Below are 23,221 nucleotides of genomic sequence, written 5' to 3' on the forward strand. Positions count from 1 at the left end.
GCGCAAACAGATTTTGTGCAGACTCTGCTCAGCCCAGGACTTACTCAGCCGCTGCGATCACTTCAGCCAGTTCAGAACCGGAACTGACGTCAGATACCATCCCTGCAAACGCACATGGGCATGCCTGCATTTTTCCAAACACTCCCTGAAAACGGTCAGTTGCCACCCACAAACGCCTTCTTCCTGTCAATGTCCTTGCAATCGCCTGTGCGAACGGATCCGTCGCACATAGCCATTGCTGAGCGGTGATCCGCTTTGTACCCGTGCAATGCACCTGCTCATTGCGGTGCATACGTATGCGCAATTTGTGCCTGATTGTCCTCTGTGCGAAAACGCACAGCAGCGATCAGGTCTGAATCGGCCCCATAGTTTTGTATACTGTTAATGGATTACATTTATTCCCCAGATAATTACAATATACCCACGGAAAATAAAAACAGATATATAAATTACTTTAAAAAGAACAAACACATTCTTTATTTAAATTTGTAACACATTTGCATGAATGTGGAATCCTTGTACTTCAATGTGTCATGTCCCCTTGTACTATAATGCATTTCAATAGGGCCATTTTGGTGACTTTGCAACATAAACTGTACCCGGATAATGTACTTTATATTTACATTGCTGTACAGTGGTTTATGTGCAAGTGTGAAGTACAGAATGTCATATACAGTGTATAGGACTGAACATTTTAGGTCAGATAAGGACAAGTTTAATTTTCATTTCTCGAGTAAACTGTTTTGTGGTACCTTTATTGTCACCCATGGAAACACATGGGTGAGCACATGTACGCATTTCACATGCTGCGCAAATAGGATTTTGGTTACCTACCAGTGAATCCTTTTCTCGTAGTCCGTAGAGGATGCTGGGGTCCACATTAGTACCATGGGGTATAGACGGGTCTACCAGGAGCCATAGGCACTTTAAGAGTTTAATAGTGTGCGCTGGCTCCTCCCTCTATGCCCCTCCTACCAGACTCAGTATAGAAACTGTGCCCGAGGAGACAACATACTTCGAGAGAATGATTTACACAGATAGTGGCGAGATTCATACCAGTTCACACCACATGCAAATCCGGCCAACATGCCGGAAAAACTCAGCAACAGCTGAAACAGTAAATAACGCAGAACTTACCTAGGAACCAGGCAGTACTGAACTATAACACCAAAGCAGGAAACGCAGCGCTGGGCGGGCTACGAGAAAAGGATTTACCGGTAGGCAACCAAAATCCTATTTTCTCTTACGTCCTAGAGGATGCTGGGGTCCATATTAGTACCATGGGGATGTAGCAAAGCTCCCAGAACGGCAGGGAGAGCACGGAGGCTCCTGCAACACTGCTTGACCAAACTTGAGGTCATCAGAGGCCAAAGTATCGAACTTGTAAAACTTGGCAAACGTGTTCGACCCAGACCAAGTAGCTGCTCGGCAGAGTTGTACAGCCGAGACACCCCGGGCAGCCGCCCAGGAAGAGCCCACTTTACGAGTAGAATGGGCCTTTACAGATTTCGGACACGGCAAACCTGCCGTGGAATAAGCATGCTGGATAGTGAACCTGATCCAGCGTGAAATCGACTGCTTAGAAGCAGGACATCCAATTTTCTTGGGATCATAGAGGACAAACAAAGAGTCACTTTTCCGATGACGAGCCCCATAAATCTTCAAAGTCCTCACTACATCCAAGGCCTTTGAAGTAATTGAGGAGTCAGTAGCCACTGGCACCACAATAGGTTGGTTGATATGGAAAGCCGATACAACCTTAGGCAGGACTGTGGACGAGTCCTAAGTTCCGCCCTGTCTTCATGGAAGATCAGATAGGGGCTTTTACAAGATAAAGCCCCCAATTCCGACACGCATCGTGCAACAAGGTGACCGCCTTCCACGTGAGAAACTTGAGATCAGCCTCCTGTAGAGGCACAAACCAAGCAGATTGCATGAACTGCAACACCACGTCAAGATCCCATGGTGCCGTAGGTGCCACAAAGGGAGGCTGGATGTGCAGAACCCCTTTCAAAAAGGTCTGAACCTCAGGAAGAACAGCCAATTGTTTTTGGAAGAAAATGGACAAAGCAGAGATCTGGACCTTGATGGAGCCCAAACTCAGTCCCATATCCACCCCTGCTTGCAGGAAAAGGAGAAAACGTCCAAGTTGAAACTCCACCGCAGGAAACTTCTTGGCCTCACACCAAGAAACATATTTCTTCCAAATGCGATGGTAATGTTTAGACGTTACCCCTTTCCTAGCCTGTATCAGGGTAGGAATGACCTCACTCGGGATACCTTTCCGAGTTAAGATCTGGCGTTCAACCGCCATGCCGTTAAACGTAGCCGCGGTAAGTCTTGATAAGCGAACGGCCCCTGCAGGAGCAGATCCTCCCGAAGAGGTAAAGGCCGTGGATCTTCCAGCAGAAGATCCAGAAGATCCGCGTACCAAGCCCTCCTTGGCCAGTCCAGAGCAATGAGGATTGCCAGAACCTTTGTTCCTCTCACGAGTTGAAGAACCCTTGGTATCAGAGGAAGTGGAGGGAACACATACACTGACTTGAACACCCACGGAGTTACCAGTGCGTCCACCGCCACCGCCTGTGGGTCTCTCGACCTGGAACAGTACCTCTGTAGCTTCTTGTTGAGGCGGGAGGCCATCATGTCTATGTGAGGAACCCCCCACCAACCGGTTACCTCCTCGAACACCTCCGGATGGAGGCCCCACTCTCCTGGATGGAGATCGTGTCTGCTGAGGAAGTCTGCTTCCCAGTTGTCTACGCCCGGAATGAAGATTGCAGACATCGCCACCGCGTGCCTTTCTGCCCAGATGAGGATTTTTGACACCTCTGACATGGAAGCCCTGCTCTTCGTTCCACCTTGCCGGTTTATGTAGGCCACTGTGGTCATGTTGTCCGACTGAACCTGAACAGCCCGATCCTGTAGAAGGTGTGCTGCTTGCAGAAGGGCGTTGTACACAGCCCTGAGTTCCTGGATGTTTATTGGGAGAAGTGACTCTTGATCCGACCATCGTCCTTGAAAGGTTTCCCCCAGAGCGACAGCTCCCCAAACCTCTTAGACTTGCATATGTGGTTAGAAGAATCCAGTCTTGAATTCCAAACCTTCGCCCTTCCAGAAGGTGCGGAAGTTGTAGCCACCAGAGGAGTGAAATCCTGGCCTTCGGAGACAGGCGTGTCCTCTTGTGCATGTGTAGGTGAGAGCCCGACCACTGGTCCAAGAGGTCCAGCTGAAAAGGTCGAGCATGAAACCTGCCGTACTGCAGAGCCTCGTAGGCGGCAACCATCTTCCCCAGAAGACATATGCATTGATGAACCGATACCCGGGTAGGCTTTAGGACATCCCAGACCATTGTTTGAATCACCAATGCTTTCTCCACCGGGAGAAATACCCTCTGCACTTCTGTGTCGAGGATCATCCCCAGGAAAGACAGCCGCCTTGTCAGCTCCAGATGAGACCTTGGAAGGTTCAGGATCCAACCGTGCTTCCTGAGCAGCTGCGTCGTGAGCGCAATGGACCGCGACAACATCTCCCTGGACGACGCCTTGATCAGGAGATCATCCAGATATGGAATTACGTTCACCCCCTGCTTGCGGAGGAGAACCATAATCTCCGCCATCACCTTGGTGAAGATCCTCGGTGCCGTGGAGAGGCCAAACGGTAACGCCTGGAACTGATAGTGATCGTCCAACAGTGCAAACCTGAGATATGCCTGATGCGGCAACCAAATGGGAATGTGGAGGTATGCATCCTTGATGTCCAGAGACACCAGGAACTCCCCCTCCACCAGTCCTGAGATGACAGCTCTCAGAGATTCCATCTTGAATTTGAACTCCCTGAGATAAGGGTTCAAAGACTTTAAGTTCAGGATAGGCCGTACCGAACCATCTGGTATTGGTACCACAAAAAGGTTCGAATAATAACCTCTGTTCCGCTGTTGAGGCGGAACTGGAACAATGACCTCTGACACCACCAATTTTCTGATGGCCTCCAGAAGAATTGTTCTGTCCGCCAGCAGAGCTGGCAAGCCTGACTATAAGAAACGGTGAGGCGGGGGATCTTGATTCTCCAGTCTGTACCCCCTGGATACTATATACAGGACCCAGGGGTCCAGACCGGACGACACCCAGACGTGGCTGAACTGCCAGAGTCTTGCCCTCACCTGACCCTACTGCAGGCCTAGCTGTCCACCGTCATGCGGAGGACTTAGGGGTATCAGAAGCGGGCTTCTGGGTTTGGGAACCTGCGGGAGCAGGTTTCTTTCCTTTGGCACGACCACCTCTGAAGAAGGTGTTCGAAGGCTTGTTCTTTCTAGACCTCGCGGGCCGAAAGGACTGTGACGTGGCTGATGAAAAAGGCTTCTTCGTAGCCGGAGCCGCTGAGGGGAGAAAAGGAGACTTACCCACGGTAGCCGTGGCAATCGATGCATCCAGCGCCTCCCCAAAGAGAGCCTGACCTTTATATGGCAGGCCCTCCACACTCTTCCTGGATTCCGCGTCTGCAGACCAGTGGCGCAGCCAGAGACCCCTGCGGGCCGAGACGGACATGGAGGAGATCCCCGCAGCCATGGAACCCAGGTCCTTCATGGAATCCACCAGGAACCCTGCAGAATCCTGAATATTACGTAAAAATAAATCAACGTCACCTTTATCCAGCGTAGTCAATTCCTCCTGTAGAGTGATAGACCACCTGGCAATAGCTTTTGCAATCTATGCACAGGCTATAGTAGGCCGCAATATAGCCCCTGAAGCCGTGTAAATGGATTTTAGCGTAGCATCGACCTTGCGATCTGCCGGGTCCTTCAACGCGGTAGAGCCCGGGACTGGTAACACCACCTGTTTGGACAGCCTGGAGACCGAGGCGTTGACTATCGGTGGGGACTACCATTTCTTTCTATCTTCCTCAGGGAAGGGAAAAGCAACCAAGACTCTCTTGGGGATCTGGAATTTCTTTTCCGGAGTTTCCCAGGCCTTTTCAAAGATAGCATTTCATTCTTTGAACGCCGGGAAGGTGAGGGGGGGCTTCTTATTATCTGTAAAGAAGGCCTCCTCCACCTGTTCCGGAGCTGTGTCCAAAATGTGTAAAACATCACTAACAGCCTCAATCATCAACTGCACCCCCTTGGTAAGTGATGCTGACCCCCTCAACACATCCCCGTCACCGTCTGCTGCGTAAGAGTCGGTGTCCGTGTCATCCTGCATAATTGCAAGTGCACGTTTGTGAGAATGTACCGCAGGGGACCCCGAGGAGGCAGTATCAGACCGTACAACCATAGAGGACTGGAGGACCTAAGTGGCATGCTCAGTCCTAGCAACTCTATCAGAAATCTGAGAAATAGTCCCCCTCAGAGAGACTAACCATTCTGGCTCTCTAGCTGGGATCTGTGCTAAAACAGTACAATCCTGATTACATGGTATGGAGTATTCCTGGGAAGATAAATCCTCTGCAGCATATGAAACAGTGTCCCTAGACATGTTGTACATACACCAAACACCCCACAAACACACAGGGTACTGGGTAGACAGAGTTCCCCCCCCAAGAATGGCAGAGAGACAGAGATTGGAGTAAACCCACACACAGCGCTATTAGAGTATAGGGAGACCCTAAACCCGTGCTGACTGTGTCCCTTAATAGGTGACAAAGTCTTTACACAGCCTCCCCTCCCTTCTACAACCCTCTGGTACCGTACAGATAGCTGGAGTCGCTCTGGAGGGACCTGTGCATCCACTGGCAGTGAGCTGCAGGCAGGAAAATGGCGCTGAACGCTGCTGGGTCCGCTCTGAGGATAAGCTCCGCCCCCTCAATGGCGCTGTCTTCCCGCTCCTTGAAGATTATACTGGCCAGAGGATTTTGTGCTGGCCTGGATCCACAGACCCTGACAGGCTTGTTTTGGTCAGTGTAGGGTCCGAAACTGGCCCAGGGTGCCCCTCACAGCGCCGCACCGCTGAGCCTTCCAGTAGCGCGGTGAATACCGCGCTCCTACCCTCTAGCCACCCTCTTCACACTGACCCCCCGCTTGCAAGGGGGGACAGTCACTCACTCGCTACACTTCAGCTCCCTAAGGGGGTGGCGGCTGCTGCCGGGGTGAGCGTTCCCCTGTGGTGGGGCGCGATGTGACCCCTCTGGAGCTCAATGTCCAGTCAGCGGAGGCAGTGGCTCAAGACCCCGCAGGGCGGACACTGCTCCCCCCCTCAGTCCCTCGATGCAGGGAGGCTGTTGCCAGCAGCCTCCCTGTAAAATAACAAACTCTAAAAAAAAAACTTTTTCTAAGAGAACTCTGTAGAGCTCCCCTAGCTGTGACCGGCTCCTCCGGGCACATTTTCTAAACTGAGTCTGGTAGGAGGGGCATAGAGGGAGGAGCCAGCCCACACTATTAAACTCTTAAAGTGCCAATGGCCCCTGGTGGACCCATCTATACCCCATGGTACTAATATGGACCACAGTATCCTCTAGGACGTACGAGAAAACTGTTTAATAACAGGCAGTCCACTGAACATAGGGGGTCATTCCGAGTTGATCGTAGCTGTGCTAAATTTTGCACAGCTACGATCATCTTTCATGACATGCGGGGGAACGCCCAGCACAGGGCTAGCCCGCCCCGCATGTCAGTCCGGCCCCCCCTCGCAGAAGTGCAAAGGCATCGCACAGCGGCGATGCCTTTGCACTTCAGGAGTAGCTCCCGGCCAGCGCAGTTTTAGCGTGCTGGCCGGGAGCTACTCCTCACTCCCTGGCCCGCAGCCGCTGCGGCCTGCACCCCCGTTCGGTCCGGCCACGCCTGCGTCTACGAAACGGCAGCCAAACGTCGCCGTTTCGCCCCCTCCCGCCCATCGATCTCCTCTGCCTGTCAATCAGGCAGAGGCGATCACTGTCCTGCTACGGCCTTCGACCGCCCCGCATGTGCAGGCGCAATATAGCGCCGACGCATGCGCAGCAGGGACTCGTTCGCTCTGCTGCGTTAAAACGCAGCGAGCGAACGGGTCGGAATGACCCCCATAGACTTGTGTCATTCCCCTTATTTTACTTGACATTTTTGGATCTTTTTTAGACTTATACTGCTTTTAAAAAACACATTGGGAAATGTAAAGAAGTGCGATTTGTCACAATCAGATTCTGTCATTTGTACAGCTTGATTTAAATTTGCAGTTTAAAGCGGCAATTCATTTAAAGACACAACAGGGCATTTTGTGTTGGGAAAAACATATTTACATATACATTTCCCACATTATCTGTAGGTATATTGTGTATTTTCTGCCTACTGAGTTTTATTTGTCTGCAGAATGCTGAGAACAAGAATTATGAGATAAATCTGTTTAGGGAACGAGATGTCCTTCGTTATCTAATGCCCATGTTAATCTGTTGACATGTGCTGAGCTATCAGTGCCTAGAAAGATAACTTTTGTCTCCTTATGCCTATTACTAGATGGGGAGAGTGCGTTATACTCCTGGGAAGAATTTAGCATCATTAGTAGCTGGGGTCACGTGTTAATGGGTCATACAGTATTACAGCTGAAGCTTAGCTTCATGACTTCATTTAGTAAATGATAAGAAAAGTCATTTTGCTGGTGGCTGGGGAGCAGAGTGGGTCATTACGTTTACAAGCATGTTACACACTCAGTGATATCTCCTAAACAACATACAAATGACACTTCTTTTTTAAGTCTATCCAGAAAAGGGTATTGTGCTAAATATGACATGTGTGGGAAATGATAACATTTTCAAAACTATCTAGTGTGAGAGAGAGAGAGAGAGAGAGAGAGAGCGTAATTAAATGGTGGTTCATAAATAAATAGCAAACAAGATGCATTGCTACTGAGCGTCTTCCAGGGTCTGTCCATTAAGCACTTTCATAAATAACACAAGAGTTATAGTTTGTAAGCCATTTTTTTTCACTTAAATTGTACATTAGGAGAATTTAGATTGCACAAATGTGTATATACATATATATATATATATATATATATATATATATATATATAAATAATTTATATATATATATACAGCAAATGAGATGACCAGCCCTGTAATTTTGTGCCAGCCCGCCCTGTGCAGCCACCACCCAACACTCTGAGATCATGTTGCCATAAGGCTGTGCCCGTTAGGGAGGATGGCGAGTCCGCCTTCTCCAATTCACTACTACACTCTGCTAGCCGGATGCCGAGGCTGCAGCAGTACCGTCCAGGGACGTGCAGTCAGGGGAGGCAGTGCCTCCCCTGTCATTAATGATTAAAATAATATAAAGAAGATACAGGTTGAGTATCCCATATCCAAATATCCGAAATACGGAATATTCCGAAATACGGACTTTTTTGAGCGAGAGTGAGATAGTGAAACTTTTGTTTTCTGATGGCTCAATGTACACAAACTTTGTTTAATACACACAGTTATTAAAAATATTGTATTAAATGACCTTCAGACTGTGTATATAAGGTGTATATGAAACATAAATGAATTGTGTGAATGTAGACACACTTTGTTTAATGCACAAAGTTATAAAAAATATTGGCTTCAGGCTGTGTGCATAAGGTGTATATAAAACATAAATGCATTCTGTGCTTAGATTTAGGTCCCATTGCCATGATGTCTCATTATGGTATGCAATTATTCCAAAATACGGAAAAATCCGATATCCAAAATACCTCTGGTCCCAAGCATTTTGGATAAGGGATACTCAACCTTGTACTTATGACACATAGTCTGTGTCATAAGTATCTGCTTTATATTAATCTAATCATTATCCCTGCCTAAATGTGTTTGGGAGGCACCGATCGTGGTGCCTCCCGGTGTGAATGGGAAAGGTATGGGAGCGGGGGGCGGCCGCGGGCGGGGTTTCATACAGGGACGTGCTTTCAACCCATCAAAGCACGCCCCTGTCAGCGAGGCCATAGTGATTGGCCAGCGGATCCGTCACTGGATCCGCTGTCAATCACTGTGTGGGCGCGGCGGAGGTGCAGGCGGCGGGTGGCGGCAGAGGTGCAGAGTTTGGAAGCGGAGCGGTACCAATTTAAAAAATGGCGCCACAGCGTCATTTTTTAAATTTAAGATGGCCGCCGCGAGCCAATCACAGCTCGCTGCCTCATCGCCCCGCCCCTCCGGCTGACTTATATAAGTCAGCATTAGGCAACGGCGCGTCAGTCCGATGGCGGAGGAGGAGCAGAGAAGAGCTCCTGAAGGAAGAAGACGCCGGAAGTCCTGGATGGACGGCGGCTATGCAAAAGAACTTAGCAGCCGCCGCCCACCAGGTGAAGACGCTGGAAGCCCTGGGGAAGGCGGCGGCCATGCAATAGAGCTTAAAGGCCGCCGCCTCCCAGGTGAAGACGCCAGAAGAAGACGCTGGAAGCCCTGGGAGGCAGCGGCCATGCAAAAGAGCTTAAAGACTGCTGGCCCCAGGTGAAGACCCTGACTAATAAACTTTTTTTTTTTAAAGATAGTGTGTGTGGTGTTTTTAGTTTAATATTTTCTTTAAAGGTGGACTACAGGTACCAGCGGGCCATTTATGTCCGGGCATGCTGGCACTTGTGGTTCTCCAAGTGCCAGCATGCTGGGGGAGGCTTGCTAGGACCTGTAGGCCACCTGTAAAGAACAATATTACCGTTCTTTACAGGTGGAGTACAGGTGCCAGCGGGCCATTTATGTCCGGGCATGCTGGCACTTTTGGTTCTCCAAGTGGCAACATGCTGGGGCTTGTTTGCTGGGACCTGTAGGCCACCTGTAAAGAACAATATTAACAATAAACCCCGCACCCACCGCCACCAGGGGTGCGGGGCATAGCCCAGTTCTGGTTATTGCTCGGGAGGGAGACCCCCTTTTTATTTTTTGGGGTCCCCACTTCCGAGGAATTCCAGCCTGGGCTGACTAGTTTGGGGGGAAGGGGGCAGATTAATGCTATGGCAGGGGGACCCCATACCGAGTGTCTCCCCTGCTATGGCATTATCCCCTCTGGCTGGTTCTGCCTGTTGCTGGTTTTACCAATGTATGGGGGAAGCTACACTTCCTCCCCCCCCCCCCCTCCACTCTATGGAGTGTAGGGGGGGTGGGGGGAGGGGTTAGCTGCTTGTGCCTCCCCAGCCACTGACCTCATTGGTACCGTCCCCAGGTGCAAAAGCATCGGTAGCACCACCGGCCTTACAGCCCTGGAGATGACGTCATTATAACTCTTGTAGCTTGTCTCAATTTCTTCTCCCGTAAATAATAGGAGACATTTCTGAGCCTATGGGCCTGATCAGGATAACCCAGTTCTATTAGGAATAGCAAAGTGGCATAGCTTTCCCGAAACTCATTACATTCAGAGTAAAACCTTATCTATTGTGTCTCTATGGCAGACAGACAGCTGATTACCCTCCCCCACCCTTATGGGGAGGCGAACTGTGCCTTGTAGAGAGATAAACTACCAACCAATCTGCTGCTATCTGTCATTTTTCAAAAATAGCCTGTAACATGGCAGTTAGGAGCTGATTGGTACTTTATCTCTCTCCATGTATCCCTCTCCAGTGCTTAGCCCATCTGCCCGCTTATAGCCGCTACACACTGGCCGATTGCCGGCCGAGGTGTCTGATGGCTGATGGCCCATCCGGCGGCGGGGATGGGGGGTGACCAGGGGAGGTAAAGTTAATTCACTATCCCCGTCACCAGGCACCATAGCCCTGCATGCTAATATGGACGAGATTGTCCATATTGGCTTGCATGTATAAACGAGCCGGCACCAGCGATGAACGAGCACAGGGCCGCTCATCATTCATCGCTGGAGCCTACACACTGAAAGATATGAACAATATCTTGTTCATTAATGAATGAGATCGTTCATATCTTTCAGTGTAATCAGCCAGTGTGTAGGGCCCATTAGTCATTTATACAATGCCATACATGTCGTCTGTATAGTAATCAGAGACTGTTCACTCTCCTGTTTTCTGATGGTTACAAAAGAGTAAAAAAGTGATATATTACATCTATTTTGTATGTTTAAATGTCACCAACAGATTCCGTAAAGGGGTTAAAAATCTGATCCATGAGCATCATCTACTCACCTGGTGATACCATCAATCTGAATTCACCGGTGGTCCTCACAATCCCACTTTTATTCACAGAGCAGTAATAGCAACCATTAAAATCTGTCTGCACATTCTTTATGGTGATCCCATTCTCAATATCATTTTTGTAAGTGAAACCTTTGGGCAAATCAGATTGTCCACAGCGTTGAATAGTATAGTCGGTCACATGTGGGTCAGAGAGAAGACACAGCCCAGAAACATCATTCCCCTCTTTCACATCATAGTATGTCGTAGAGAAGCAAAAAGTTTCGCTTAAATCTGAAATAAGAAGCAAATACTATTGTTAGTATTATTATAGTACTCAGCTGTGCAGAGGTAAACAGAGTACACACACACACACCATACAAATATAACAGCTAGAGGGGATAAATGCAGACACGAAAACAAAGGGTGGGGAGGCACCTGTGAGACATAACAATCTAGCTGGAAAAGTCCAAGCAGAGACAAGAGGATTATGGGTGCCTTGATGCAGAGTTTGGGGCATTACATCTACATTTTCAGTTGTGCACTTTTATTGTCCTGTTCACTAGGCCCTGTATATATATTGGACTCACCTTCCACAAAAAGATAAAAGGAAGCGTTCGCTTTGGTCACTGTATTGCTGCATGTGTACTTCCCAGAATGCTTACAGCCTACGTTTTTTATCCTAAGCTTATTACCAGCGGTATCCACACTCCTAGATTTCGACGGGTTCTTATCGTACCCAGGTTTTTTATAATACCATTCAACCACCTCCGAATCTTTGCATAATACAGCTAAAGTGTCCCCAGCGTTCAGGAACGTTGTGTTCTTTGCAACTCCAGAGATCAAAGGAAATGAATCCACTAGAAAACAAAAGTAAAACACTGTGATCACTAAATGTTGTACAAGTTAGAAATGTAGATTTTGGCACGACACAGTGAAAGGTTTACACACAATCCTATACCCAGTGTTGACTTTTTTAGGGCCAAGAGGACCACAAAAAACTACTGAATTCACAATGCCCTAATTCATTGTGTTTCAAAGAACAAACACCAAACAAACCTTCAGAAATGGTAAATACATTTTTATTATTAATAAAAAGTTATTGTACATGGTGAAACAACAATTTGGACTATTTAACTTCTTATAACAATGCCTTGCCAATCCTATATAATAAAAGGCTAATGCTGCTCCTCACCTCTATGGGGAGATTTCAAGTGTTTTGCGTGCTGGCGGCCACTAGAGGGTGCCCGACAAAGCAATTCTAGTGTTGCTCTGTTCGGGTGCGCACAGCCGCCGGCGCTGACATTACTGTTATGTTGTTCCGTCATCTTGATGGGCTGGCAACTAGTATCTTATATAAACTATAAGACTTTACCGTTAAAGTTAAAATCTGGGGTTGTTACTCACAGCACTTATTTCATTTATTGGGCCTTTTGTTTGTCACTAACACTTAATCTTTATTTATATAGCACATTTCATACATAAAATGAAGAACAATGGGGGTCATTCCGAGTTGTTCGCTCGCAAGCGGATTTTAGCAGATTTGCTCACGCTAAGCCGCCGCCTACTGGGAGTGAATCTTAGCATCTTAAAATTGCGAACGATGTATTCGCAATATTGCGATTACACACCTCGTAGCAGTTTCTGAGTAGCTTCAGACTTACTCGGCATCTGCGATCAGTTCAGTGCTTGTCGTTCCTGGTTTGACGTCACAAACACACCCAGCGTTCGCCCAGACACTCCTCCGTTTCTCCGGCCACTCCTGCGTTTTTTCCGGAAACGGTAGCGTTTTTTCCCACACGCCCATAAAACGGCCTGTTTCCCCCCAGTAACACCCATTTCCTGTCAATCACATTACGATCGCCAGAACGATGAAAAAGCCGTGAGTAAAATTCCTAACTGCATAGCACATTTACTTGGCGCAGTCGCAGTGCGAACATTGCGCATGCGCATTAAGCGGAAAATCGCTGCGATGCGAAGATTTTTACCGAGCGAACAACTCGGAATGACCCCCAATAAGCGTTACAAAAACACTGACAATAAGAAAAAAATGCAATATTCCTCATTATAAGACACACATTTATCTATAAAATAGTAATCATGCAAAAGCAATAAAAAGGTGGTTTAAGTTCCTAAAAGAATATTCAAATTATTTGCTTTTTTTTTTTTTTATTGGTCATTCCCCATTGCCATTTTCCTTCTAACTCTAGAAATAATAAATAACATAAAACCAGTCCTTCCAGGATAATTTATGGTCAACAACTCAGAAATAGATTTCAGACCTAGGCCGTGTAGAGACTTAGGGGTCTATTTACTAAGCTTTGGGTGGAGATAAAGTGGACGGAGACAAAGTACCAACCAACCAGCTCCTAACTGTCATTTTTCAAATATAGCTTGTGACATGTCAGTTAGGAGCAGATTGGCTGGTACTTTATCTCTGTCCACTTTATCCCCCTCCAAGGCGTAGTAAATAGACCCCTTATTACCCATAATTAAAATTTTAAATCAACTGTAAATGAAACTGGGAGCCAATGCACAGAACTTGAGACAATGTAACGTGCTTATTGTGTCTACTTCCGCTCCCTCTCGCACCCAATCTCATGTCTAAAGTGATCGGGCGATATACAAATGTTTGTGCCGGCGTGCATAAGCTACTGGTCACCCATTACTTATCGCACATGTCACCCAAATGCACCAAGTTTAGATACATAAAGCAGCTAAACCTGTGCAAGTATTAGGTGTGCTGCGTTTGGGTGCCCAAAAGCCTGAGTTTTGTCAGATTTCTAGCAGAAGCAGAAAATAATAGGCACACATGGTACTCACACCCATTGGCACAAGCAGGGCAAAACAGCTGCTGGCAGTGTAAAACAATTTAATTCCCCCTCACGGCTGCATTCTGTACAAACTGCTATCAACCTATACATTTTTTTAAGTAAACATTGCACAAATGCACAACAGTAATTTAATCTACTGGATATGAAAGCTTGAACTAATTTCTCCGAGCTGGCAAATCAAATTAATACCCATACTCTAACAATATTACAAAAATGGCAAAAAAAAATAAAAAGCTGATCAAGCAACAGTATTTGCATGGGCTTTGAAATTTAGGTCAGAATCTATAACCACACACAAATGTTTAACCTGTGACCTGGCTATAATTGAATTTGATTCCAAAAATGTAGACACTTTGGGGTAAATTTACTAAAGCTTCTTAAATAGAGAATTGATGTTGTTGCCCATAGCATTTTTTTCTAAAAGGCAATAGAGAAATGATAGACAACATCTGATTGGTTGCTATGGGCAACACCAATTCTCTGTTTTAGAAGCTTTAGTAAATTTACCCCTTTGTGTCTTTGTACTTGAATTCCCAAGACTAAGAACTCAGTTTATCATTATTTAATTGGAGCTATACATTCCAGCATGCCCTGACAAAGTTTATGGGGTATATGCAATTGCGGTCGAATTCCCGAAATTGTCGAAAAACGGGATTTTTTCGCCCAAAAAAAAAAAATCGACAATGCAATTCAGTACTTTCCATCAAAAAAACGGACTTTCCAAATTCGACTTTTTGAAATTCGACATTTGTCAAATTCGACATTTTTGCAATGGTACAAATGCGGCAATTCGCCAAAAGTATATTCAATTGAAGTTTGGAAATTCGACAACAGTGCTTTTAGACAGTAAATTCGTCATTTTCAATCCGTCACACTTTGGTGGCGGAATCTAATAAAAAATTTTAAAAACATGTTTTTTTTGGTGTTTGTTTTATTGGTAATAGCATATCTATTTATATTAGAAGGGATTAGGTACTTGGTTTGTCTATTTTGGAGGCACAAGTATTATTTATATATTTTTAAAAATATTATTTATTTATTTTTTAAATGGAATGGTAAAAATCAGAAAAAAAATTGCGTGGGGTCCCCCCTCCTAAGCATAACCAGCCTCGGGCTCTTCGAGCCGGTCCTGGTTCTAAAAATCCGGGGGGGGGGGGAATGACAGGGGATCCCCCGTATTTTTAAAACCAGCACCAGGCTCTGCGCCTGGTGCTGGTGCAAAAAATACGGGGGACAAAAAGAGTAGGGGTCCCCCGTATTTTTTACACCAGCATCGGGCTCCACTAGCTGGACAGATAATGCCACAGCCGGGGGTCACTTTTATACAGCGCCCTGCGGCGTGGCATTAAATATCCAACTAGTCACCCCTGGCCGGGGTACCCTGGGGGAGTGGGGACCCCTTCAATCAAGGGGTCCCCCCCCCAGCCACCCAAGGGCCAGGGGTGAAGCCCGAGGCTGTCCCCCCCATCCAAGGGCTGCGGATGGGGGGCTGATAGCCTTGAGAAAAATTAAAGAATATTGTTTTTTCCAGTAGTACTACAAGTCCCAGCAAGCCTCCCCCGCAAGCTGGTACTTGGAGAACCACAAGTACCAGCATTCGGGAGAAAAAAGGGCCCGCTGGTACCTGTAGTTCTACTGGAAAAAAAATACCCAAATAAAAACAGGACACGCACACCTTGAAAGTACAACTTTATTTCACACATGTCGACACACACATACTTACCTATGTTCACACGCCGACCTCTGTCCACTTGTCCAAGTAGAATTCACGTGTACTTGTGAATAAAATTATACTCACCTGATCCAGTGTCCAGATTATAATCCACGTATTTGGCACAAAAAAAAAACGAACACCCGGACCAAACGGACTGAAAGGGGTCCCATGTTTACACATGGGACCCCTTTCCACGAATGCAGAGACCCCCCGTGACTGCTGTCACAGAAAGGTCTCTTCAGCCAATCAGCGAGCGCAACGTCCTGGCACTCTGCTGATTGGCTATGCGCGTCTGAGCTGTCAGACAGCGCATCACAAAGCCTCTCCATTATATTCAATGGTGGGAACTTTGCGGACAGCGGTGGGGTCACCCGCGGTCAGCGGCTGACCGCGGGTAACCCCACCGCTGAACGCAAAGTTCCCACCATTGCAACTAATGGAGGGAGCTGTGTGATGCGCTGTCTGACAGCAGACGCGCATACAGCCAATCAGGAGAGTGCCACGAAGTAGCGCTTCCTGATTGGCTGAAGGGACCTTCTGTGACAGCAGTCACGGGGGGTCTCTGCATTCGTGGAAAGGGGTCCCATGTGTAAACATGGGACCCCTTTCATTCCGTTTGGTCCGGGTGTTCGTTTTTTTTTTTTTTTGCCAAGTACGTGGATTATAATCTGGACACTGGATCAGGTGAGTATAATTTTATTCACAGGTACACGTGGATTCTACTTGGACAAGTGGACAGAGGTCGGCGTGTGAACATAGGTAAGTATGTATGTGTCGACATGTGTGACATAAAGTTGTACTTTCAAGGTGTGCGTGTCCTGTTTTTATTTGGGTATTTTTTTTCCAGTAGAACTACAGGTACCAGCGGGCCCGTTTTTCTCCCGCATGCTGGTACTTGTGGTTCTCCAAGTACCAGCTTGCGGGGGAGGCTTGCTGGGACTTGTAGTACTACTGGAAAAAACAATATTCTTTCATTTTTCTCAAGGCTATCAGCCCCCCCATCCGCAGCCCTTGGATGGGGGGGGGACAGTCTCGGGCTTCACCCCTGGCCCTTGGGTGGCTGGGGGGGACCCCTTGATTGAAGGGGTCCCCACTCCCCCAGGGTACCCCGGCCAGGGGTGACTAGTTGGATATTTAATGCCACAGCCGCAGGGCGCTGTATAAAAGTGACCCCCGGCTGTGGCATTATCTGTCCAGCTAGTGGAGCCCGATGCTGGTGTAAAAAATACGGGGGACCCCTACTCTTTTTGTCCCCCGTATTTTTTGCACCAGCACCAGGCGCAGAACCCGGTGCTGGTGCAAAAAATACGGGGGATCCCCTGTCAGTTTTTCCCCCGGATTTTTAGAACCAGGACCGGCTCGAAGAGCCCGAGGCTGGTTATGCTTTGGAGGGGGGACCCCACGCAATTTTTTTCCGGGTTTTTTACCGCTTTTTCCCGTTTTTTAAAAATCGGATCAAAATCCGTCAAATCGGCCGTTTTTCGACAGCGGGACTGTCGAATCCGTTTTTTATTGAATATGTTGAATTTCGGCACCCACTTGCCGGAATTCGACGGTCGAATTGTGTCGAATTCAAAAATGGGCGGAAAATTGCCGCGATTCGCCGCTAATTGCATATACCCCTAAGTATTCCCTAACAGCAAAACTGTGGCAGAACATGTAGTTCCACAATAGCTGTAGGACTGCAAGATGAGCACCCCTTGTCTAAACTAATTCACCAGGCATTACTGATAAGTATGATAGTGTATAAACAGAATAGCTATGAAAATGTATATTTTCATATACATCATGGTGGTCATTCCGAGTTGTTTGCTCGTTGCCGATTTCCGCTACGCTGCGATTTGTTGCTAACTGCGCATGCGCATGGTACGCAGAGCGCATGCGCTAAGTTATTTAACACAAAACTTTGTAGATTTGCTGGTGTTCGTGCGGCGAATTTCAGTCGCAGTGCTGATCGGTGAATGATTGACAGGAAAGGGGCATTTCTGGGTGGTAACAGGAGTGTGCTAGAAAACGCAGGTGTGTCAGGCAAAAACGCGGGAGTGTCTGGAGAAACGGGGGAGTGGCTGGCCGAACGCAGGGCGTGTTTGTGACGTCAAACCAGGAACTAAACGGACTGAGCTGATCGCAATCTAGGAGTAGGTCTGGAGCTACTCAGAAACTGCAAGAAAATATTTAGTAGCAATTCTGCTAATCTTTCGTTCGCTATTCTGCTAAGCTAAGATACACTCCCAGAGGGCGGCGGCCTAGCGTTTGCAATGCTGCTAAAAGCAGCTAGCGAGCGAATAACTCGGAATGAGGGCCTATATACATAAATTAAAAAGAAGAGTCTCAAGAATTTATCCCAGTGGGACACCACAGAATACCTAACAATTTAGCTGGGCTTTTTGTGCATTGCTGCTCGCTCACTCCAAAATAATGGGCCCCCACATTATGCATGCCTGATCAGAGCAACAATTGAATAGCTCCGTCGGGTGCAGGGCACCCCAAAAAAACTATTGAATTCTCCCTAAAGTGACAAAGATCCTGGGGGCCGTGACTAAAGTGCTGGGTGACAATATGCGCCAAGATAGCACAGTGCTGCCCCTTTACAACTGGTGCCCGTATAATTAAAAAGTACTGAATAGCAAGGAAGGTTTGTGGTCGGGCCTCTTGGCATTATCTGCTCAGCAAACCATTTGATTTCTAGATGCTATCTGTAAGCCATCAACATTGCAGTGCATTACAGTATGAGACTAGCTCATGAGCAAGGAAAGGGATGTTCCAATGCTGCCCCCTATGTAATCTGTCATGTGACTGTGGTTGCCATGGTAATCGCACACTGCAAATTGTTTGTAGTAATGAAAAAGGGAATTAACACTGTTCTTACCGGTAACCTGTGATTTACACTATGGGGGTAATTCCAAGTTGATCGCAGCAGGAAATTTTTTTAGCAGTTGGCCAAAACCATATGCACTGCAGGGGAGGCAGATATAACATTTGCAGAGAGAGTTAGATTTGGGTGGGGTATTTTGTTTCTGTGCAGGGTAAATACTGGCTGCTTTATGTTTACACTGCAATTTAGATTGCAGATTGAACTCACCACACCCAAATCTATCTCTCTTTGCACATGTTATATCTGCCCCCCCTGCAGTGCACATGGTTTTGCCCAACTGCTAAAAAAAATCCTGCTGCGATCAACTTGGAATTACCCCCTATGTTAAAGAAACACACATTGGCCCTCATTCCGAGTTGATCGGTCGCAAGGCGAATTTAGCAGAGTTACACACGCTAAGCCGCCGCCTACTGGGAGTGTATCTTAGCATCTTAAAATTGCGACCGATGTATTCGCAATATTGCGATCACAAACTACTTAGCAGTTTTAGAGTAGCTCCAGACTTACTCTGCCTGTGCGATCAGTTCAGTGCTTGTCTTTCCTGGTTTGACGTCACAAACACACCCAGCGTTCGCCCAACCACTCCCCCGTTTCTCCGGCCACTCCTGCGTTTTTTCCGGAAACGGTAGCATTTTCAGCCACACGCCCATAAAACGGCCTGTTTCCGCCCAGTAACACCCATTTCCTGTCAATCACATTACGATCGCCGGAGCGATGAACAAGCCGTGAGTAAAAATACTTTCTTCATAGCAAAGATACTTGGCGCAGTCGCAGTGCGAATATTGCGCATGCGCACTAAGCGGAATTTCACTGCGATGCGATGAAAAATACCGAGCGAACGACTCGGAATGAGGGCCATTATTTGTAGAGGAGACTGTCAATTTAAATCCATAAAACATTTAGTTGGAATTAGTCTTTACTGATAGCTTTCCATATTACATAGAAAACTAAAATATCCATTAAATATTAGTTTATTATATATTTGTACAAAAAAAGATAGCAACTGTTTAGATTAAAGTATTAGATTAAGTATTTGGTAAATAGCTCAATAAACTGTCTACATATCAGAAGCATTTCATAATGGCATAATGTACATGGGAGAGATGTATTAAGTCTTGAAAAGTGATAAATTTCACAGTGATAAAGTACCAGCCAATCAGTTCCTTACTGCCATGTTACAAGCGGAGTTTAAAAAATGGAGCTGATTGGTTGGTACTTTATCAATGTGAAATGTATCCCTTTTTAAGGCTTACTACATCTAACCCTATAGACAGTATTATTCTCCTAATAAAAACTGCTTTATTTAACACAATACTTCTGATTGACTCTACTGTGCACATGATAAAATATATAAATCTATTTAATTGCTGCTGATAGAGTTATAGCAGGAGTCACCATGGACAGATCAAAAGAGATATTGCTACACAAGAACAGTGGTACATTTTAATTGTACCTTGTAAAATCCAAATATATCACTGAAATATAAACTCAATCACAAATTAATTCAGTGATTCCATGGACTCAGCAGTTATTCCGAGCTGTGTTTACAACAAAATGGAATAATAGGAACCAGTGCACTATAGATGAGATGTTGACCACCATTTTTCTGAAGTTCTTGTCATTTGTAGCTCTGCACATATTTGTTTTTGATTGAACACTAGTAAAATGGCTTGCTGAAAAGTAAACATATTTCTTCAAAATGCACCTATTTACAAGCTATGTCATCTGAACCTTGCTTAATACCTTTATATATATTTTACTAAAAGCAGCATTCCCAAGTAGGGTGACAATGAAATCATTCTACCCAAGGTTCCTCTCACTGGAACACGGGGGGCTGCTCTGTGCTGCAATTTTTCATCTTGCAGCTCATATCCATCTCAGCAGCCATTTTAAAATGATAGATAATTGTAACTGATGAGCACGAGTGCAGCAATAATAAAGTTTGTACAATTGAAAAAAAAAAAATTCTGACATCAGGGCGAATGGGTGGCATCCACAGATGTTTTCCCCCTAGTACAATCCAGAGGGAATGAGCTCCTTTTATAAAGCTATAAACATGTGGCATTTGTTGATGTTTGCTAATTGGCTTCTCTACGTTCCATGCACTGTGATTGGTCTGAATCTCCAGCGGGTATAATTGATTGGATATATCAGGAACGATATGCAAATGAATTTGCCAGTGGTGGAGTACAGTATAGGAAAAGTAGCTGAATTTTAAAATAATCTGAATTGATTTGCCAAGGTCTAGAGTCTCTGATGACTTATACCCTCTATTCCATTATGCAATGCTCCAATAACAGACCGCTTTGTCTGCCTGACTTGCTGAGCTGTTTTTTTTCTGGGACCAAATCCAGAGAATAGAACCAACTCATTACTATAAGCATAAAAACATGCAATACACAGTTAGATAAAGAGACATAAAATTTCACTTTTAGGTGACCTAAGGATAGGCAATGAATCCAGCTTACTTACAATACCATACATTTACATCTAATAATTACAAAAAAATGCATAGGAAAACTGTGACTGAGTGTCATGCCTATCACATGATGAATAAAATAAAGAATTAGTTCATCGAAAGGTGATTCTGCACCACTTTATGTGTAACCTTAGATCGCCTGGTAAGAGTATAGGAGTATATAAGCAATATTGGGGCAGCTGTATTAAGCCTGGAGAAGTGATAAAGCAGTAATAAGTGCAAGGTGATAATGCACCATCCAATCAGCTTCTAACTGTTAATTTACATATTAGAGCTGACTGGCTGGTGCGTTATCACCTTGCACTTATCACTGCTTTATCACTTCTCCGGGCTTAATACATCAGCCTCATTGGGTGGGATGTAATGGTGTCCGTGATCGTCGGAAGTGCGGGATGCCGGCCGATCTCAGGCGTTTTTTTTTTATAGGGGCAATCACTTACAAGGCTCGGCTTTGCCTTGTAAGCGATTGCCCCTTTAAAAAGACATCAAAGTTCGTCCGGCATTCCGCACCTCTGACGATCTTGGACGTCATTACATCCTGCCGACAATCTGTATTACTGCCCCGTGCTCTGAAGGTAAATTTGCCTCAATAAATAGACTCAATATATTTTCTTTGCTAGCTCAGTTATTGTGCACATCAAATAAAACTTTTAATCTAATTTTTTACATATTCAGTTACGAAGTTTGTCATATAATTTTGCCATTAACTAATGAGGCTTACGTCAGGAGAAGTTTACACAAAAACATGATTAGTAGACACGTCCCCATATAAAAATTTAAATATCAGTGGAAAACAATGAGGGAGAAACTAACCAAACAAACCTACTTGTACCATAATATTATAACTAGTCATTTTCCCCAATCAGTAAAAGCTGCGGGCACCATATAGAACCTGCACCACTCAGGATTACTACCTATTGCATCCTATGTTGTATTACAAGGATAGGTGTTGAACTTCTCTCAAGGGGGAGATTTATCAAAGCTCAGAAAGAGATAAATTGGAAAGAGAGATAAAGTACCAAACCTTTAGCTTCTAACTTTCATTTTTGAAACACAAACCTTTAAAATAACAGAGAAACAGAGAATTTGACGGCAGATAACCACTTGTTTCATCTAGTCTGCCCTTACAGTGTTAGCGGTTAGGGTTGGGTTAGGGTACCAGGGTTGGGGTAATATTATTAGGGGTTAGGGCAGTGGTAGCCAACCCTGGTACTCGAGAGCTACGAACAGTTCACGTTTTTCAGCTTACCTAGCAGGTGCACAGGTGCCGTTATTACTCATACTCCTTTCACATCGCCAATGCCAGGTCCCACCTGGGAATTGGAAACGGGTCCTTCCCGGGTGGATCCAGGCATTGGACCCTAACAGCTGGCTTCCCGACCCGTTGCCATAGCGGTGGGGGTGGAGCTGGCAGCAGGGAAGGAGCTGGGAGATAAGCTCATCTCCACGCTGCCTCTCCCTGTGTAGTGAAAGTGTCCTGGGTCGCATCAACCCGGCAACCTATTCACACTGCCACTCACCCCGTATTCAACCGGTGAATAATACTGCTTTATTCCCAGGTTGAATTACCCCTGAATTACCGAGTCAGGCGACCCGGAAATTCAACCATGGCCCTTTTCACACCGCACAGCAACCCGTGTTGACCCAACAATGTACCGGGTCGATACCGGGTTGTTTGTGCGGTGTGAAAGGGGTATCACTGACACATTTAAAAAAAATTCACAGATGAAGTTAATTACTTAACTTGTGATTCTGTGAGGAGACCTGGAGAACGTTAACTGTTGGTAGCTCTCAAGAACCTGGGTTGGCTACCCCTGGGTTAGGGTATAGGTTAACGGTTATAAAGTAACATTATTTGACACATGTGTGACATGCTTGAAAGCAGTCTTTCAAAGCTGGATAAATACAATGTGTGTAAAGGAGGCCTTACAAGGAGATTAGATATAAGTGGTATGAGGCAAACAAACATGCATTGGTATGATAACATCAAGAGGTCTAATATCATGAACTCCACTAACTCATCTGTAATATCACAACTTTGTTTTTTTTGTATGTTGATCAGTTACCTCCAAGGTTACAAAAGTAACCATAGAAGCACTTTTCTAGAAATATATTTTACAGATATCAGTTAACAGTCTATTACTTATTTATTGTGCTTAGTTATTAGAGTACTGCACTGACAAATGCGTCTGTTCTATAATTATCCTTTTGGATTCAAATTTCAAAATAAGAATGTTCGTTTGGAGGTGAAACCAGCAAACACTGCATGATAATTTACAGAAAAACACAGCTGAAAGGGTTTTAGCTATT

The 23,221-nt window shown here is 45.8% G+C and overlaps 1 protein-coding gene across 1 annotated transcript in view; it reads right to left on the reverse strand.

Annotated features, from left to right (window-relative positions):
• KIT (KIT proto-oncogene, receptor tyrosine kinase) overlaps window positions 1–23,221 on the reverse strand; it is a 113,845-nt gene that overhangs the window by 56,601 nt on the left and 34,023 nt on the right. The window contains exons 2-3 of the mRNA XM_063920918.1: window positions 11,600–11,869; window positions 11,022–11,303 (exon numbers count right to left, since the gene is read on the reverse strand). Of these exons, the coding sequence (XP_063776988.1) occupies window positions 11,022–11,303; window positions 11,600–11,869 (552 nt within the window). The remainder of the gene's footprint in view (window positions 1–11,021; window positions 11,304–11,599; window positions 11,870–23,221) is intronic.

The sequence above is a fragment of the Pseudophryne corroboree genome, chromosome 1, assembly GCF_028390025.1.
Source record: "Pseudophryne corroboree isolate aPseCor3 chromosome 1, aPseCor3.hap2, whole genome shotgun sequence".
Lineage (NCBI taxonomy): Eukaryota > Metazoa > Chordata > Amphibia > Anura > Myobatrachidae > Pseudophryne > Pseudophryne corroboree.